The 21755-nt window shown below is 41.7% G+C and overlaps 1 protein-coding gene across 2 annotated transcripts in view; it reads right to left on the reverse strand.

The window, feature by feature from the left end:
- LOC120832143 (matrix metalloproteinase-17) overlaps positions 1-21755 on the reverse strand; it is a 47926-nt gene that overhangs the window by 19061 nt on the left and 7110 nt on the right. For both annotated transcript variants that reach the window (XM_040198209.2, XM_078088438.1), the window contains exons 2-3: positions 9198-9330; positions 8965-9100 (exon numbers count right to left, since the gene is read on the reverse strand). In XM_040198209.2, coding sequence (XP_040054143.2) covers positions 8965-9100; positions 9198-9330 — 269 coding nt within the window. The remainder of the gene's footprint in view (positions 1-8964; positions 9101-9197; positions 9331-21755) is intronic.

The raw sequence follows: 21755 nt of genomic DNA on the forward strand, positions 1-21755 counted from the left end.
ATAAGAGGAGAAGAGATAAGATGGCGTGAGGAAGAGAAGAGAGGGGAGAGGAGCTGGCTGATGAAGGAAGAGCATCGGAGACTTGACAGAGTAAAAGTGGAGACAAGAGGAGAGAGCTGGGCGAAGGTGGGAGGAAAGGGTGATGATAGACAAGGAACAAGAGGGGGAGGTAAGGAAGAAGCAAGGAGGAAAGAGGTACAATCCATGCTAGAGGATAGAGCAATAGGACATTGACACATAAGAAATGTGATATGACGACATGGTTATAATATGGGGTTCATGTATGAAAGTTGTGGATGGGACACAACAGGAAAATGTATGGGAAAGAGAGCTGAGCGCAGGAGAAAGAAAGAAGAGGAAAAGTAGGTTCCAACAACAGATACTGGCAGGAAAATAAAGGAAATTCTAGAAAAGCCACTGGGACAATTTGCCACTGGGACAGAACTGCACAGAAACAAAAATGATGTTTGCATATAGTAATCCCATTGTTTTTTTTATATTTCATGGTTAGGTGCTCCCGCTGCGCACACATACTGATAATAAATAGTAAATGCAGTGTGAATTGGAATAGATTCTGGCTCGATTTCCCTTTACATTCCCTATTTAATTTTCCTCGTCTTATCCACCGAAACAGGACGAGAATTAAACAGAAAATCACCCACAACATTGTATACTCTTCCCTTTCTAAATCCCCACCCATTCCCCATTGTTTTCCATCCTGCCTCTCTTCGAGTGAGTCCTTGCCTCCACCTTTTTCTCCTGACAAAAGCACAAACACAAGAAGCAATTTGGCCACAGCAGGCCGCCCTAGGACATTTGATTAAAGCTCATGGTCGCTATAGTGTCGCTACATCTTATCGCTATCTTCCAAATTGTTTTGTGTTGTTGTCTTAATTAAAAAAATCGAACAAGAGAGAGTCACAACATTGACATATTTCTATCAGCTAATGGTCATTTTTAGTACAGAAAATCTGTTTAACATTTAGTAGGTGTTGAAGGTTATTCTGGTTGCCCGTCGTGCTCGGGTGCACTTTTGAACAGCTTGATTACATCAACAATCTTCACCACTTTTTCCATGTGCCGTGTCTCGTATCAAATAAGGCAATACTATCCCTCAAAGCAAAAAGAAAAGAAAAAAGAACAAAAACATAAATATTGATTCACATATTGATTGTCATAGACAGACCTGAGAAATAGTTTAATACTACGGGGCAAGATGTCCCACACATATTGATTGAATTCCACAGGTATAAACAGAAAATATTTGTCTCTGAAAGGGTAAAACGATAACATAGTGACATGGACGACGAAAAGCCAACCTGTGGAGAACATCATTTTCCGGAGGTAGCTGCACCAAAACTAAAATGGCCTTCCGTCAAATCACCAGGATGCAATTTGCATGGATGACGTTAGAATACGGCAAATGTAGGTGAAATGGTAAATACAGACATGTGCACTTGTGATTCTTTGGGATTTTAAATCACCTGACCCATGATGAAAGGAGTTAGAGAATCGGATAATTTAACCCTTCATGATTAAGGATTTTCTTTTGCTGAGGAAGTAATGAATGTATCTGAAAACCAGATACAGAGTATCAGCCTAAGAACTCTCAGAGTCTGAGAGTTCTTAGGCTGATACACCGATCACTGGGAATTACTCCACGTACTGGTCCTTACCCTGACAGCTCATCGCAGGGGTTTGAAAGTAGATGGTCGCACTCCAAAAGCAACGCACTAGCATACAAGCAGTAGTTCAAGTTGAGGCTGAATGGCTGAAATGTGAGTGCACGTCAATGTGCGTCAGACAGAAACACAGTGCATGCACGGCTAAACCTGTGTGAGCATTTTAAGATCATATTGTTGGTATTCTTTTCATTAATTATTAATTAATTTCACTATTTCACTCCCATATGTATCTCAGGAGAACATACTCCACATTTGCAGAGAAACAAAGGGCCGAATGAACACAACGGCGCAGGTTGGACGAAGATAATGAGCAACAAAAAGAGACCTGCCCTGATATGAGGCACAGTGAGTCAAAAAGCCACAGACTTGGTAGAAATATTTCGACACGGCTTCATCTTCCACCGTCGCAACTTTAGTCAGAATCACAGGTTGTTCCTTAAGTTTCGGATTCTCTCCAGGCTGCTACACTCCGAGGGATTAGTGATCACACAGACACATTTCCATCTCTGACAGGATGTGAGGTCTCCTTTTCCTTACCCGCAGAAAGAAATGTACCTCGGTACAAAAGCCCTTTACAAGTTTTACAGGCATGTTCGGTGGTACAAGTGTGTGTGTGAGTGTGTGAGAGAGAAAGTGTCAAAGACATTTTAAAAATGCTCAACGTATAGCAGTGAATGAGCCATTATCAAAAAGAGACATCATACCTTCCATGATAAATTATATTTGTAAAAAAATACTATTTACTGTTTATTATAAAACTGGTAATTACATTCAAGGAGAATGAAATGTAATGTATTCTCTTTGTGAAACAAACACATGTCATGGTGTCTTATTATGTTCTTTACTGCCTTTTATTGAGGTCCAATTTGAGTGTTACGATGTCAAATGTAAATCAAAAACATAACAAATAAAAATTGCAGAGAAAGGAACGGTATTTGCTTTTAAGCTCCAAGTGCTGGGGAAGCGTCTGCGTAGCCTCAGAGGTGAATCCCAGGGCAGACAACGGTCCGAGGACACTTCATGTTCGTTTGGATAATATCTGGGCAGTTAGAGAGGGGGGGGTTAGAAATATTCTATTGAGTCTTTGAACGTATCATAGGGTTGTCATGGATACCCTGTAGGGACACATCAGCAACGGAGGACTCGTGCTGGACGCCACCGTTTCAAAAATACCACTTTCTGCAATATCAGTGAACGGCAACTGCATTATAATTACAGTCAGAGAAAAGATTGTGGTTGTGGAAAAGTGAACTGTGCTTGAGGTAAAAGTTGGGTTTGGCTAAAAAGCGTTGGCTACGGTTAGGGGAAGATTTTAGTTACAGTCTTGAAAAAGGAAACTTTAAAATGCATACGTGCATTTTATCGTAGATTGTAGATCCCGGTTGGGATCTACAATCCCAACCGGAAATTGAATGGGACATTGGGTTAGGAAATTACAACCTTGCATTAATGTGTCTATGAAAGAAACAACACTGCACAATTGCCAAAGCTGGAGGCGCTTTCCACAGTCCACAGTTGAGAAATGATGGTCAGCATGTTTTCGAATTTACCATGAACTCAACAGTGCAGTTTGCTCACTGGTCTTTTTTTTCAATTGCAAGGATTCCAAACAACTTTCCACCCCAAATAAACCAAATGTACTGCGTTAAAACATCTTCTCAGGTGACAAAGAGGGCGACAAACCTTCCAGCTTTTTGCACCAGCGAAAAAAACAAATTTCACTCAGTCATGTTTCAGGTCCCTCCTCCACTCTAATGCAAGGTATGTGATGTGGGATGTGGCCAACAGGCAAGAAAAAGGTCTGCAGCCCATTTTACTTCCTGCGCCACAGATTAGGAAAAAGTAATTTAACAGCCTTTGAAATTAGTTGGACGAACAGAAAGCTGATTACGATGGACTCCTCCGCTTTCCCAACCTATTGAGTTCCATGGCACGGTCCCCCCCCCCCCCGTCGGCGTCGTTTGGCGAATGTGGAGCCTCAAGTGTGGGGAAAGGTGCATGTGTGCATGATGCATGCATCAAGCTGATGTGCAGAGACACAAGCGTCTCCGACACACGAACCCACGACTTTCACCTGTTCGACTCCTAATTTCCACGTACTTCTTACAGGCCTTTTGCAGGCAGAGAGACGATTCAGATGAAGAGAGGCGGAAGTGAAAAGAAAGAGAGGGATGGACGGAGGGAGAGAGAGAAGCAGACGGAGAAAGCTCTCAACACTCGTTTGCTGTCTCCCCCACCCCGCCTTCAGCCTCTCTGCAGGCTCTTACCTCCTGTGGCTCCGCTGAACCCCGGAGACATGAGCTGACATCCAAAGTGATGCTAAAACGCACAACCTCGCATACACACACGCACACAGTAATATTCCTCTCCTGTGCTCCGCTACCCTCCGTAGACATAAGCTGATTAGTCTGGAAATTGAAAGCTCACATGCAGCCGTAGATTTATATGCTGATGTACGTTTGCAGATGCACACACGTATAGGGACACAAACACACTCACAAAACAGGAAAATGTTTTGCTGACAGAGACACAGACTCATGCTGTGTGTTACCACTAGAAACACACACAAGTTGTGACATTCAGGATGAAGATGAAAGACATTAAATTAAAAGGCTCTGCATGAATCTTCCCTCTCTCAAATCTTCTTATCCCCCCTTCTCTGTCCGTCCCGACAGTCAAAGTCACCAATTCGGAGACGGCAATGTGAAAATATAATAAACTGATAATAAGATAACACTCAACAATAGTTATAGTTATTCTTAAGGGTTCGACCAAGCAATTTCACAGGTTGGTGGCCTCAAATGGCAGCAGGGAGATAAATGTTTATGAGTCCAAGGCCCTAAAAATATGAGCCAAGTCAATAAACTGTTCTGGATGGCAGAACCGCTTTGGATTTCTGATTGGCCAATAATAGATGTATCTCATTTAGGGGGGAATCCCAAGGTACGAGCTTCCCTAACTAAGAAGATTTCCTCTTTATTACTCAAGATTGTTCATTAGAAAATAGTCCACCAGTGACGTGTGTATCTCTTCTTGCTCCGACTGCAGATAAAAGAGGAAGTTTCCTTAGGGAATGTAATCATTGGGAGTATTGTAAAATATTTGAGAAGATTAACAACAGCAAAGTTTCCTGTACAAATCCTGCAGCTACTTCCTCCGTTTTGCAAAAACTAATTCAAAATATGTGTGTACCACAAGCTTTCCAGCAGCGGAATTAACAGATGATTGCTTGACATCTTAGGAGTGCATCTGTGCGAGAACAAAATATTGCTTTTATGATCAAATAAGAAAGATGTGTCAAAATGTCTTCCAGAAATAAATCATTTGGGTTTGGTTGTTATCACGATGCCACATCCCAAATCCATCAAAACGGCCTCATTGTTTCATTCAGTCACAAACACAGTAGTTATATAGATTCCTCATGAATGTTAGCCAGCTCATGGAGTCACACCACCACTTTGGACTACATTGAAAAATCTAAAATATCTTTGCACAGACATTCATGGGTCCCAGATGAAGGGATGATATTTTGTCCATCCATCCATCCATCCATCCATTGTCAAACCGCTTATCCTGTACACAGGGTCGCGGGGGGGGGGGACTGGAGTCCATCCCAGCCAACTTCGGGCGATAGACAGGGTACATCCTGGATTGGTCACCAGCCAATCGCAGGGCCACACAGAGACACACAACCATTCACATTCACACATCTACGAGTAATTTAAAGTCCCCAATTAACCTGATCCCCAGAGCATCTCTTTGGACTGTGGGAGGAAGCCGAAGAACCCGGAGAGAACCCACGCAGACACAAGGAGAACATGCAGACTCCACACAGAAAGGCCACTGGGCGAAATCGAACCCAGGACCTTCTTGCTGTGAGGCGACGGTGCTAACCACCACGCCACCGTGCCGCCCCTGATATTTTTTGTGATCTGTCAAAATTGGACTCTGTCGAATTCTTTACATTATGACCAAAAATCTTTCAACGCGTCTGTGTGTGTGTGTGTGTGTGTTTGTGTGTGCGTGCGTGCAAGCACCTGTCTGTGTGTGGGGGCATGGCTATAATTAGGTGGGGTTTTTTTGTTTGTTTTTTACGGACCTACACAGGTTTCAGAGCTCCATGCGAGCCTCACAGGACAATGGCCTTGAGCTGTAGGGCGCCATGATAAACCTAAACGCCACACTGCGTTGAGACAATGGTCCCACTGGGGATTTACGCCCAGGATGGATATTTCTTGCAATTAAGTGTGTGTTCATGTGCCTACATCGCTCATTCCCTGTGCTCACCTCATTGACTTCATTAGAGAGATGGCATGTCCGAAGAGATGGATGAGACTCGTTGATACTTTTTTAATCCATCCAGCATTAAGTCAGGTGGTTTCACAGCAACGAACCAGATGCAGAAAGGAAATATGCAATCTTCTCCTCCGTGTTTCCTGCTTGTTTTCTGTCTTTCCTCTGTGTTATCCGTGTCTCAATCTCCTCTCTAAGCGTGCTACACACCTTTGCGTTTGACTTATCAGTTGGGCTGCTAATGACTGCCAGGCTGTCTGCTGTGATAATGGGAAAAAAACACGAGATAATGGGCTAACAGTGGACTCCTACACACCTGAGCTGCAAAATGCTTAGCTGATTGCGACGTGCTGTATGGAGGTGTGTGTAAGAGGAAGACAAAACGAGGTAAGCGGTTCAATCGGGGATTAAGGGCTCAGCTACGGCATAAAGACTTGCAGGCATCATCACAAAAATAATTTACTCACATTTCTTTTGCGGGGGAAAAAAAACATTACTTGAATCGCAGTCCATAAAATCAATGGCTACTTGGCCTAATCCATTATCTTTTTTTTTTCTTCTCCACTCTGTGAAACAACTGACACTCACCTCCTACTCATCCCATTTTCCACACAGTGATGTGATTGATGTGTGTGAAGAAGAAGAGGGGAGTGTGAAGAGCCAGACAGACATTTACAATTCGTTAATTCGCGATGAGCTAATTCAGGCATTGGAAAAGTTAAAAGAACAAACTGAAAGTCGAGGTTTCTGTCACTACGCGAAGCATTTGGATGCCTGAGTAGAGCTATGGAGCAGTAAAATGCTCACACCACATAATTTCACTTTGCATCATCTTGCACAGCTACAGTATATATTTATTTTTTAATCAGAGGGCGCAAGCATAATTACTTTGTTGTTTCTCCACATTTCATCCAGATCACCGTGGCATGAGCAGAGAAGTCTTGCAATAATTGCAATATTAATGTGAAAAAACAACCACTAATTGATAATATTGTTATACAGACATTTGCCGTATGATTACTCTAATTAATGTAGAGCTTTGTACATCATTCATTAATCATACACTCTTTTTGAAATACACTGTTATAAAACTCCAATAACTTAAATATTAATAGAATCATTTGCAATCTGGGACATGTAAACTTGAATAAAAAGTGGTGTCGAATCCAATTATATTGGATAATTACCTTGTATTTTGTGTCAGCTTCTCCACAGCAATTTATCCCTGGCTTTGCCTTGTCCCCCTGCTGCTATTCCACCAAGCTGTCAGAGCTACCGCGCTGTCACTAACCTCCCTCCCTGAATGGATATCATTTCATTTTTGAGAAAAGTATTATTCAACTTATGAGAAAAGAAGACAGACATGGAGGATGTGAAACAGATTCGGCTGCAAAAACGAGAAAGCTCAAAATCCACAGAACCAGCCGTGTTCGGAGTGTTGGCCACTGTCATGCTATAATAGGAACGATTTAGTGCGGTTAACGGTATTAATTTATCACCATGTTACCCTCCAATTGTTCCCATATACTTTGCCTTCATCACTGAACAACAACGAAATTACTAAAAATGACAAATTGATGCAATATTTATGTTGCAGCAATAAAAATAGTCATACTTTTGCTTTAATCCGACTGATGTGGCAGATAAAAATATTAATGTTTAATACGGCTGTCAGATTGCATCAGACTCATTAGCTGTTTAGAGCATTATCTCAATTATGTCAGCCCTGTTCAGCCATATAATCTAATAAAGCAAAGACACCATGAAATATTGGATGATAAAAATAATTTTCCCAACCCAGCAGTGAGGAAATCACAATGCAAAGTGCCACGGTGTCCGTTGAAAAAGACAGAAGGCAAAAGCGGAGCAGAGAATCACAGAGGTGGATAATCCATGCAGAATATCAATGCTTTGTTGTGGCTCTGGATCATCCACAACTCCTCCAGCACACATCTGAGTGCTCTGAATACAAAAGGTTCTTCACTGGACTGAAGGACTAAAGACGGCTGGACAGCTGACAGGAGCACGTTTTATGGTTGGCAGCAGAGAAAAAAAAATGAGGAGAAAGGAAGTTAAACCCCACCAGGAGTGGGGCGAACGAATACAGCCTTCTGTGCATGTGCATGTGGACTGAATGTGTGTTGGCTCCCCTGATGTCTGGAATGATGCGCGCACACACAAACCAGTTTATAGCGGTTTATTGTAGAATCGGCCCCTGAAAGCTTGTGCGAATCCCCACGGACCAACCGCATTTCACTGCCCCCCCGGCTGTCCAACACTATAGGCTGCGGCTTCTCAGGTGGTCACAAATCCACATTATTCTATCGTGGGTCACCCACAACACAAACCTCTCCTGGTAGCACAGCTTCTGCTCTTTGGGGATCGCACACACTTGACTTTCTTCTTTCACCACATGTAGGTTTAAACTGTATTTGTATGGTGTATATTTTGGCAAACAGCGGCTGTCATGAAGCTTGGATTTGAAATGGAGTCTAACGTTGATATATAGAGTCGGATTGTGTGCTTTGAGATGTTTCTAAGGATTATACTGTTTGGTGTTTTTGTTTTTTTTCCAGAGTGACTGGGTCACCTTGTAAATTCAATATAATTAAGATGGAATTGCAGTGGATCCAGTTGATGTATTCAAGGTATTCATGACTTTTCAATCACTTCATCTTTTAAATTGAATGGTATCTGAGTCTTTTACAGAAGAGGCACACGTGTTTGTTTCCTATTAAAAGGTATCTCTAATCAGTTAATTAGCCAATTTTACAAAGTGCCTTTCCTTTGAGCCAGAATTGATTTGGAGGGCAAAATATTTCCCGGATTGAGGACGAGTTCTCTAATCAACAAGATGGCACGAGGCTCAGATAAACGGATCTGATATGCAATAAACAAAATGATGCTGAAACTCACAACATACAACACAATCTTTAAAGGTACATCAACCTGGAGTCTACTAGACCTAATATATCATTGTTCCTACCTCCAGGACAGATGTCTCTTGTTCCATTTGTTCTGAGGCGTCGGGCTCCGTTTCTTGCGGCCCGCTGTGTCCTCGGCCTCAGACACATCTGGCAAGGAACATCTGGGTGTTGTCATTAGGCCCAGAGTGGCTTGGTCTAAAGAGGATAGAGAGCTATAGTCAGTGTCGTTCTTGATTGGATTAGAGTATGTCGTTTATTCTCATAACCTTCCCCCAAGTAGACGACCACGTACCTAAGACTCCCGTCTCCGTCAGCCCTCCGTACTTCTGCATGGCTTTGATGGCCTTGGTCAGGGCCTCCTTGGTCTGAAGCTGACCGGTTGCCGGGTCAGGGGGCGGGAGGTAGCCGAACTTACTCAGCCAGTCCTGAAGGGTGGTGGGGTGTGGGGGGGGGCGGCAGAGAGAGAGAGAGAGTTCAAGGGTCATCACGAGCATTTCAACGACTCAGTTTCCCCGAGCTGCTGAGAGCTCAATATGTGCACACATGTTATGTGCTTGCGTGTTGAGCTTTGGCAAATAAGCAATTTAGAGTTGGTGTGTTTAAAATCACAATGATTCACACCAGATGCCATGTGGCATCCCTATGGTAAATTACAGTGTTGATTCACAGGGCCTGTGTGTATAGCGATCCGTCGACAGTAACGACAGGCAAAGGAACAAGAGGGGTGACATGCAATATGTTGCAAATGCTCTCCAGATAAAATTGAATGTACAAATGCAGGCGTATACGGTCATATTTGTAATTAATTGTGGGCGGTGCAAAGCGGGCTCAAGCGCGCAGGCTTCTTTGCTATTGGTTGACGCTCTGATTTGCCAGTCGGGAGTTCGCTTACGTTTATTAACCCAACGCGACGAGATGCTGCAACCCCCAATACTGCAACTCCATTTCCACTCCACTCCACTCCAATGAAGTTGCTGCTATTGGAAGCTGCCCAGTCGAGATGTAACTTGAATGTTGCCCTTCTCTCTCTGGCCTTTTCTCCCCTGAGATCAAACCGGGTATTCTTTCTATCTATTCTATCTTCCCCTTCGTGCGTCTCCACCAGACTAAACACGCTGCCTCCTCATGATCTGGCGGTGAATAAGTTGGTGACACAGAGCAAAAGCAAGGCATCCTTTCTGTATTGACAAGGCCAGTGAAATCCCATTAACTGAATGATTTAGCGCCGGCATGGCTCTGTGTTGTCTGGTATTTGCCTATTTTATCCTTGGCTTGTTTAATGTGCTTCTCTGCTCTTGGTTCTGATTAATAGGCAAGCTGCAGAGTTCTGAATGAACTGAAGCGTCTGTTTTTCAGGGGGAGGGCAGTAAAAAGTGCATTACGGTAATCGAGCAGGAACTAAATAAAGACATGAATCAGTTTTTTTTAGCAAATTGTTGCTCTTTAACTATGTTTGAAATGTATGTAATTTTTCACATTTTTATTGCAGCTTCGATCCTAATGTAGGAAAACACATAAACATGTAGCATAGGATGTAATGTTACAATATTTTACTAGATTATTAAACAGCATTTTGAGGATTTCAATTTTTACCTTGTTAAACTTGAAATATTGCTCACCCATTTGTGTATCGCAAAAAGAAAAGGTAGTTTATAGCTGCAGCATAATGTGGATCAGCAAAAATGTACAGTTGTGAGTCTTCCGCGTAACTATGAAAATATCCTCGGCTCTCTAATGATGTCCCCAAATGGCTGCGGATATACAGAGATTAATAATGGCCCAAGGCAGCTCCCTTATGAAATCCCCAAACAAACGTAATGTAAGATTTTGAAACAGTTTAACAGTCTGAAAAGTCTGAAAGCTCAACCAACTTTTGAGGAGAATCAATGAAGATATAGTCCACAGTGAGAAATGACACCTGTCTGTCAGCGTGTCAGTGACGTTCTGTGGTTCCTTTGGACAGGGGGTTTGGGGGCTGGGGCCTGATATAATGATAGGGGACACACTGCTATTATTAGACAATTGATTAATTTAAATAATTACGTGGTTGAATTAAACCAATGTATCAAAGCATATGCCTGACTGCGTTGGATGCAGCCATGTCGCGTCTCACCGCTTGTCTTGGGGAGATAAAGGCAAACAGTTCCAAAACCGAAGCCCTTCTTGTTGGCACTCCACACCAGGTACAGTCGTCCTCCATTACCCATCTCACCTTTGACAGTCAGGTCATACCCCTCTCCTCCACAGTTACCAATATGGCAGTTGTCTGTTTGACCTTCACCTGACCTTTAATGATATCTGTGCAAAACCTCCTTCTATCGTCTCAAAAGCATCTCCAAACTCCGCCCCACTTTGACCCTGTCAGACGCAGAGAAGCTTGTCCATGCCTTTGTCTCCTCAAGACTGGACTACTGGAATTCACTTTTAACTGGAATCACTGGTAAGAATATCCTGAAACTACAATACATCCAAAACAGCGCCGCCAGGCTCTGCACCAAGAGGCGTCCGGGCCTTTTGCTCTGCAGCGCCACGCAAGTGGAACAGTCGCCCTGACCACCTGAGGGCAGCACGGTCACTGGACTCTATTAAAAGTGGCCTAAAAACCTACTTGTTTTTTTCGCTCTTGCGTTTCCTCCCCCCATGTTTTTACTGGTTTTTACTTTATTTTAACTATGTTTTCCCATCTGCGTCTCACTCTGAGATCTGTTTATGAAGAGTGCCTTACAAGTAATAATTTATTGTTATTATTATCATACTGTGTGAATGAGCACGTTTCCATACACACCCTGAGAGGTTTATGTTATTCTCTGTAAGCAAGGTATGCCAGTGATGGATTGCATCTGCCGTGTCTACACAACCGCAAGGCCCCGTTGTCACACTCATAAACTCAACAGAGGAAACTTTTTTTTGTGGAGCCAGCAACTCATTTAAAGCCTGACATTGAAGCTCATTGGGGAGAGAGCAGTAAAGGCTGCCAACGAATTCAGTGACATGCTGAACACTTATTATATAAATTAAATTAATGACATTATATATGTCACTGTGTTTAGTTGAGACCGTGTACTTATAACAGAATATCATACGTTACATGACTTGTGTCCAAAAGGAACAAAAAAAATTTACGACAAAAGTTACGACAAGACAGGACGGAAAGTGACAGCTCAAGAAGACAATTAAGATTGTAAGGAGACAAAAGGATTTACAAGCATTTCAAATTTAATGAACTGAAAAACAGAATGTTTTTGCTTTTTGTCTTCGGGTCCTAAGAAAGACTGATGCGGTTGGGAGAAAAACCCAGAAACTGGTCGGTACAACAAATTAATCCTCTGCAAGTCACTGATTAAGTGATTAATAAGCGCTTAGACGGCTGATCCCTTCTTTGTTGTTTTGGCTCATTAAGATACACTAAGTACAAAACACCAACACCTCTACATAGAATCTATAAATGCACAAAAATGATGTGCATCACTATACTGCATCCTAAATAAGAAACATTTCTTAAGCCTCTGATGCTGCAGGGGTAACTTGTTTGACTCAACTATTGCTGCAGTGTTGTGATTGCCGTGTTGTGTTTTGCATAAAATAAAGAGTGTGGACTTTTACTTTCTCGTGCCAGAGTTACAAGGCAGAACTGAAAGAACATTTTGAATAGCACGGTGTAAAGTTCAAATCCTGCTTCAAGCTGCATAAAAAAACAAGGTAATCTCAAGAAAACAACTGGAGAGAAAGCGGTCCTTCAACTTTGATTTTCTCCTTTTTTGTTTTGATCAAACTTCTATTACGACAAGATTCTCGGCTGGTTGTCGTTTCACTTTCGCTCAGGAGAAAATAATCAGTTGACACATCAAACCTTACTGTTGGCAAAAGTTAACAGAAGAGAAAAATTGAGCCGTGTCTTTAATTTGCACTTCAAATCGGTGTCTTTACGTTCACATATATCAACATATTTTAACATATTCAATAATGGAGCCTCGGATTACATGATGGGGAAAATACCACGGTTTTAAAACCTTGATTTGGAAGTGATGGAGAGCTCAGTTAAGTAGTAGAATTTGTGTATATTCAGCAATCTCAGAGACGCATCAAATGTAACAATCTCAAACGAGATAGAAAGTTATTCGACATCCATTTCCAAAGAACAATATATACAGAAATGCGTTCATTTAAAAAATCCTTGTGACAGATGTTTTGATATATAAACCAATGAATACTACAGTAAAGTGTGGGTTTAACAAGCACACGGTTCCAATATATCCTCTCTTGTGATGATCAGAAAAAGTGGTTATTTTTTACCAAATCATTTGTAAAAACTGTCCTTAAACCCATAGAAAAAAAGACAAGAAAATGTTTCTCTCTGTGTTTTCTGGCTCAGCTGCAGTCCAGCAGCCCAGAAGCTGCTATTCAATGACTTCGGGGGGGCAAATTCTTTCCGACGTGGGGCCTTGACCCGGCGTCCCAACTCAGGCACACAGGGTACTCACCACTTAGCCTTTCCTCGTGACAACATGACCTACACAGCACTGGTGAATTAATATTCAGTTTTGATTGGTGTGGTGGAGGGATAACAAAGGCAGAAATGTTAGTGTAAAATGAAGTAGGGCTGCTTAGAGGAAGTGCACGTGCTGCTTTGTCTGAAGATGGAGAAAATAATTTGTTGTATCGAATTTTAAAAGGTGGGTTCACCCGAAATTGTTCTAATATCTACTCATAAATGGAAATACACTTAATATGTTGAATCAACTGCAATTTGCAAGCGGACTAAAATGTAATGAACGTTGAACCCAAAACTTAAGTAGCTCACTGTTGCAGTTGATTTTTTTCCTTAAAAAATACACAACAACATGTTTCCAGGCTAAGACATCAATCCTCTGTGTGAAACTAAAGCGCCGTCTTCTCTAATTTGAAGCCTAAGTCTGGTGTTAAAGAAGACGCTTGACATTTTGCAAATTAGGATTATTTGTTTTCTTGCAGAGACCTGGCTGACTTAGCATAAAGAGCAGAAACACAGGGACCGTTCACTCATTTCTCATGTTAAGACCATGCAAATCTCTTTTTTATCAGTTATCAGCAACTTGGCCCCACATGAACGTTCAATCGTATACTTATGTTGGAACAATTTTGATTACTTTATTTTGCATTTTGCAATTTTGCAATTTTGATTACAATTTTGCATTTTTTTATTTTTTATTTATTGTCAAATAAATCACGACATCCCTCACTCCAATCTCAGAAACGCTGGCCGGCCGGTTGAACCCCCCCCCACTCAAAAAAGACAACTTTGCATTTACACGTTTTCACGTTGACGACATAGTTTGATTTCAAAACGGCGAATTTCGAAAAAGCAACATTGAAAAATCCAAAGTCTCCTTCCCAGCGCCATCCTTTTCTTTTCCACAAATGAGTCTTCCACCAACTGTTATACAGTCATGTTTGAGAACAATGTCATTAGCAGAGTCCCTCAAGTGCTCTGCAAAACGACGTCTTTCCGCTTCCCATTTGAATAATGCCGGCTGTGCTGAATTGCATCAATCTGAGCAACACTTTTCATCACTGTCAGTCAGCTGACATTCATCATTCGCTGTGAGCTTGGTGGTGGGGAGGGGGGGGGGGGGGGGGCGGCGCTGTGCTGATGCACTTCACAGTGGTACAATTAAGACAGCCTCCTAAATCAAACTCGTCTGTTGATGTACCACCAATTGCAACAGCAGTCAATTTTCCCTGAGCCCGTAACCCCCAGTAGATTACGTTCTTGGTCTCACGGCACACTATCAAAATCTGTTGATCAATGTGTGATCCTACATTCCCGAGTTGTGCACACGTCCAGTCCCTTGGTTGGTTTATATGATGATATATGCATGAGAAAGAATCTATCAGCTGGCAGAGGTTTTAGGGTTCAATGTTGAGGTAGCCATCAGAGGGGTTTGCAACATGTGATCACTTTCTTTCCATTACATCAAGACGAGTCCCACGAAAACAAACGTAGTATTTAAACACGCACGCTTGTGTAAGGTAAGAAGAGCTATAAATATTTTATTTACATCCGCATTTAAGCAATAATTCACAGCGGGTCATAAACACATATTCTGTTTTTCACTTCCTCACAAATACACACATAGTTGAGTTGAGAGGCGTCGGGTTGTTATTGGGGGCTTTGACATACTCTCAGTCTAAGCCGCAGTATCTGGATGTGAAAGATAATTTATCTCAGTAATCCTGAGCTCTGCTCCCTGTAATCCCTTAATACAGTAAAGTCTGGAGTAAAATATTCATGTACATTTATTTAAATATGTGTTTATATTTCTTGTATAAAGTTGGTTTACAAAGAAAATTACCCAGACTTTTCCATATTAAATTATATATTTTATATGTTTTTTAATGTTCTGCGTCCGTGGACACAGCAAACTAAGCGAGTGAACTTCTCACTGTCTTTTCGCAACAAGGCTGATAGTCTAGGGGTAGAAAGGATTTGCATTAGAAAGCGGAGTTCCACGCGTGTGAGACATTGATTAATGCGGGCGCAGATTTGAAGCGTTGAAGTGCACATACATCAGCGTGGCTTTTAAAGCGGCAGGGAGGAGACGGCGAGGTAGCGTGTCGGTGTGCAGGCTTTAGGGAGGACAAGGCAGCGTTTGGTGATTTAATAAAATACTGCTTGTAAGTGCTCTGTTAATACAAAGACATTTAAATGTCAATGGGCTTTTTTTTCAAAAAGGTATTGTTAATAGTTTTGTAATTGGAAAGGAAGAAGAAAAGGTTTTTGGGGGGATGGGGAGTATCCAACTTTCAACTGGAGCAGCGTGTCTGTGTTTGATTGATTAGCTCTGGTGCAAAAACACTGGCACAGGGAACCAGAGACATCTTGCACTGCTTGCTTACATGCAATAGCTGGACAGGGTGTTGTGCGCAGTAATGAAAGATTATTATTTTCAAATGACACAGTAACTAGCTATGCAGATAATTAGCTATTTGCCAGCAAACTGATGTTAGAAGTGCACTTTATTTTATGAAGTCAAATTTATACCAAAGAAAAAAAAAGAAACCACAACCAATATATATATATATATATATATATATATATATATATATATATATATAGCTGGTCTGTGCTACATTATATTATCTTTGAACTTTTCAGGCAGCATTTTCACACTTGCACCAGACCAATATTCACCCGTCTCGCAGCTGTTGAGTCGAAGAATGAGTTTCCTGTTTCTGCGTGTGGCTCTGGCAGGTCAAAAGTCATTGTTGTTTAACTTTGACCTTAAAATAGAAACAACTGCATCGTGCCCATGAGAAATGAACCGGTCCTTAACCTAACGGTATTTTACCAGTTTGCACCACGTCACACAAATAGACTACAAAGTGCAGCACCAGTCTCACACTGTGCTCACCGTTTCATGACTATGACAGTTATGTGACTTCACATTTCTTTCTCTTGCCACTAATGCAATTCAGTCAGACGGTGCAAAACACAGACGCGCGCGGACACGCAGACGCGCACACACACAGTCGCACAGTCACACATGAGCACAATGAGTTCTGTGACTTTGGCATCACCCAGGAAACATCTCCTAAAAGCAGAATCTGTTTTCCCACCATGGACATGTCCTCCAACAATACCTCCCTGTTCAGCGCTGATGAACAGCTGCTGAGCTCCTTCATCTTCGGCTTCAGCGACGGGAAATGACTCACTAGACATTCAACCTTGCGACCTAAGTGACTCTCAAAGGGTCACAGAGAAGCACAGACAATTACATTGTCCACTTTTTTCCCTACGACCTTAGAGATTAGGTCGGACTCGTGGCCGACATCCAGGCTATGGAGCTGCAACGAGAGTAGAGGCGAACGTTTTAAAAAGGTGAATAAATTTGACAAGCGGGTGCTCTGTCATAAGATGTTCCAAGATGCAATTATGTCAATCTATTAATAAATGCAAATTGAAGACAAAGTGGTTTGCCTCTTTGCTGAACATACCAGGATCCTTTTTTTGTGCAGATGGAGGGAATGGCAGGGAGGGGAAATGTATGCATCCATTTCAAATCACGTACTTCCAGCTACAGGTAACAGGCTTAACAAACCCACTGAATGTTGAAAAAAAACATCGGATTCAGGGTCATACAGTCCATGCTACCAAGTCGTCAATAGGCTACAGAGCAGGAGACGTGGTACAAGAGCGTCGTCATCTCTGCCACTTCCGATGGATCACTCACTGATGAAATTATACGGACCTAAACGACTAAATGGTGGAGCGGAAAATGTCAAGAGAGAAGAGGGTAAATAATCTTGAGGCCGATCTTGCGGACTGTTTGAAGATTACCCGTTTATTATTCACAACAAATGCTGGCTGAAAATCTCCCGTAGCCGTGATAACATCAACAGTTCCGCAGGCACCGAGGATTGGAAGAGGGTCTGGACGGATGAGCGGGCTGATCCCAGTGTTGAACGGGGGCGAGGAGGTGAGGCCTCTGTCGCAGTGTTAACAGGGACCGCATCTCTTATTCGTGGTGGAGAGAAATTCATTTTTTAACGACAACTCACGCAAGAATGACAACTACTTTCTGGGCCAGATTTGGTTCCCCGCACGTTTCACGCAAGTGCCTGACAGCAATAGAATTACAGTGATGAATGCAGTGGTCTCATCATTTCGACCTTTACATGTTAACCTCTACATTGTACGTTCCCCCCCTCTCTCCTAATCCATTGGGTATCTATCTACACCGCAGAGATAACGCGTTACATTAGGAGAGTGTTGCATTACGGGTAGTTTGCAGACATCAAGGGGAAGGACAAGACAGCATTTGTTTGAGAGGGAGTCAAACTCAAAAGCGCCACAACATGTTTTGCTGCCACAGAGAAAATACAATAGTTGGGTGGGAACCTGTCAAAAGCATATAGATATCTTCTGCTGCAAAATGGAATGTGAAGAAAACCATTAGGCGAGCAGCCAAGAACTACTGTGGTCAGGAAATATCACAATGAAGACCTCAGAAAGAGTCTGCAGATTGCTAACGGCAAAAATGCTGTGTAAATTTCCACTTTGGTATGAGATTGGCAGTATCTGTAGGTGTCTACATATATTACATATTATCCTGACAACAAAAAAAACTTGACAAAGTGCAAATATTGTATTCGTTGAATTCGTGAAAAAACACATTTCCATGCATCTGAATGACGGTAAGGAAACAAACGTGTGTGGATAACTCGTATCAAGCAATCATATGCTTCTTGTGTTGAACATCCTTGGGCACAAAAATTGTATCATAATTCAAAGCAGTTTCAGCAGCTTTACATTTGATATCACCAGCTTATTCAGAGAGACGGGACGGTTTACATAAAATGTTACACTGGGATGATGTAGGACCCCGGGAATGAAACCTTGCTCAAGTGTGTTTGAATGACAAACCATTCCAATGGCAAATCCTGAGTGCAAACACAATTCACTGAAGGAATGAGGGTTTAGTCTCATTTGTGCAAACAGATCAGATCAAAGCTGGGGAGAATATGGGGGGGATAGAAAGAAATGGAAATTGGGGTAGACGGACATGCGGCCCAAATGACACCCTTAATCCGATAGAAAATTGATTGCCATGGCGGTAAAAGAGCGAGCGTTCATCCACGCCTTGAAATCATCCCTCCGCTCTAATGCCTTTCCCTCACCTTTCCTCTCCCTGCTTTCTACATTGCAGTTCTTATGTGTTCAGGGTTTACAGCCTGCTCGCTTTTTAAAATGATCTGAAGTCCATAAAGTGTAGGGGAAAAAATGCCCTCCATCACAAATGGAGTTTTTTCTGGTTAAGTGATATCCAATGTTTGAATTAAGATATCTCCATATCAGATTTGTGTTCAAGAGAAAAAATAATTAAATGTGATTGATGTGTGAAAACTCGTGGATGGTTTTATCAAGCACAAGACGTGTGTGCATTCGATCCCAGGCAACACCACTGATGACGAATCTCAGTCGGTCTTAAGTAAAAGATCATAGACTTGACCAATTAAGTCAACTTAAAATAAAAAAATAAATAAAAAAGCAATATATGAAAGCGAGTTTCATCCAGTGAGCCACTATCAGAGGGAAAATTGCAACCACATATTCACAGCAGTACAATGAAAATAAGCATTTAAAATCTAGTAAAACTCCTGCTTTTGTGAACCAAAATAATATTTTAAGTTACCGGTTTGATTTCCACACACACTTTTGTCTTTTATAAGACCAATGTCCATCATGTTTACAATTTTTAAGGATTGTAAAACAATGTGATTCACATGTTGAAGAAATGTGAAAGTTCAACATAACAGGTTATTTGAAATGTTCCTGCCTGTTAGTGTGAGTTGATCGCACAACGCCTCCAGCCTGTAAACTGCTCACACTGCTTATCAACCAGATATTTTTGGCAGGCAGCAGCACATTTGTTTGTGCTTCGGTTGTTGATTCGTAAACTGCTGTTTGGTAAGTATTATAACTGGCAAATGATAACTGATGACTTCATTCTGCAATGTAGAATCAGTAGATAATCATTTGACTTGGTAGGTTAAACTTATTTAACTGTAGTAAGCTAGGACAATTCATTATCAGTGTTCAATGTCTTTGCAGCATAAAACAACATTGTGATGCACCGAAGGTACAAACATCTGTCTGAATCCGTTACTTCACTCAAAAGAAATCTGGGTATTATTCAGTGGGATGTTGATGAATGGGTCTACAGTACATCCATACAATCGCTCTCTTTTTATACCCTCAATTATCCGGCACAGGTTTTATATTTAGCACCATTTTTAGGATTTCCTGTTGATGCATAATGGATTTGGCAAAATCTTTTAGTCCCAATCCAAACAGGAAATAAACAGCCGTTTTGGCTGCCAAGGACAGAAGATGACATTTTGAACAGCTTAATTTAGTTCCAATTACTTTTTTCAAAAAGTGATATTATTATATTCAACTAGAAACAATAAGTTATTTGGGTTATTATCCATCTACCTCAGACTGCATGCAGTGAGCAGGGAATGCAGATTCCCAATCAGCAGTTAGATTCTACTATGTTGCAAGCAGATGGCACACATGCCACCCCGCTTTAACCATCTCAGTTTTTCTCCCCTGCAGATACAATAAGTATATAATGAGACATGAGCCTGACTTGTTGAAATGATACACTACATTCTGCTGGAGCTTATATGACACACAGTTTTTTCTCCAGTCGGGGTTTATGTCATTTACGAGACACGTGGGTCCGAATTTGCATGTTTTTGAGTGTTGAACGAGTGATTACGATGCGATTGTAGATCATCTAATCCCTGGTTTAAGACCAGCTGGTTGTACAGAGAGCTACGACTCATCTGCTGTGTTCCTGGAGGCAGGAAAAGTGACAAGAATACCAGGACAGAATGACACGAGGAGAGGTTGGAGAGAGAAAGACAAAGGGGTGATTGAGAAAAGCAAATATAGGAATTAAGAAAATAGTGAGAAAGAGAAAAGCTGAACTGAGGTGGGAGAAACGGAACCAGGTTATTCAGATAAACCAGGTCAAAGCCGGATATTGCAGATCACATTTAGATGCACTGCACCAGACTAGGGCCTTGCTAATCAAGCATTTGTAAGCCGTTGTAAGAGCAAACTGATTATGCTCAAATTGCCACATCAAGCCTCATCCATCAGTTTCCTCTTGAGTTTGACACAGCATTTATGTGTGTGTGTGTGTGTGTTTAGAAGCATTCCAGGCAACCAAACACAACAACAGAAAGTTGAACAGAAAGGAATGACACAGAGAAAACTAACATTCTTATTCTGAATCACCATACTTCTAAGACTGATTTTAGAACAATCGAAAGGTAGACCACAATGATGCAATGGTGACTGGCCCTTCTGTTTCTGACAATGTGACAGCAGGTATTTCTAGGGACCTTAGAAACCTCTGGAGAGGCAGTTGATCCCTGCCTTACTTGACGTGAGCATCATTTTCTTCATCTGAGCCTGCGGCGACTCGCCTCTATTTTGGAGGCCAACTAAAATGCATCCTTTTGTACATTCAAGTCCTATCAGCTCTGCATTATTCCACTCCTGTGGCAATATAAGGGAAGAATGGACATATCACCCTGCCAATACAAAGATCCATCTATAACAAACAAAATCCTCTATCACTATCCAATCTTGTGTATGTCAGGCCATTAATCAACTGAACATAAGGTATGGATGGATGGGTGGAGATGTCTGGGACTGAATGAAGGAGGGAGGGATGATATTAGGAGAGAAGGAGAGGAATAAGAGAAGGGGGACAGAAAAGAAATATCATCCATAGACTAAAGATAAGAAATCTGATGGAGGCAATTAGGACATTCCCCAGTAGCCGCCATACATTTCAGCCTGTCCACAGAGGGAAAAAAAAAAAAGTTCTTCGCTCCAAGAATCTGTGGTCATGTGGCAATGCACAGCTCCCAAGACCATGGACTCAAGAATGGAATAAAAGTTGAATAAATCCCATGATGGTGCAGATAAGAGAGATAAGAGACTGTAAAGCAAATACATCACAAACCTCAGACACCTGACCAATAATGACCGTCGCAGTGAGTCTTCAATTTGTTCCGTCATTGGCTTAACGCTTTAATGTGTTGACCTGCATGTGCTTCTGCGTACGGCAAAGTTATCCATTTGGCCATAAAGTGATACCTTTACAATAGTGTTTAAAAAGGAACATACATTTCCATCATACTTTTTTTTTTACTTGCATACTAAAGGCAAATTGGAAATGTGCAGGGACAAAAAAAACAAATGAGCATTTTGACTATGACAAATCTGTAGATTAGAATCAACACTTGCGGCCATGTAAAGTTATGCGATCTGGCAACGCTTTGACGATAG

Source organism: Gasterosteus aculeatus, chromosome 14, assembly GCF_964276395.1.
Source record: "Gasterosteus aculeatus chromosome 14, fGasAcu3.hap1.1, whole genome shotgun sequence".
Lineage (NCBI taxonomy): Eukaryota > Metazoa > Chordata > Actinopteri > Perciformes > Gasterosteidae > Gasterosteus > Gasterosteus aculeatus.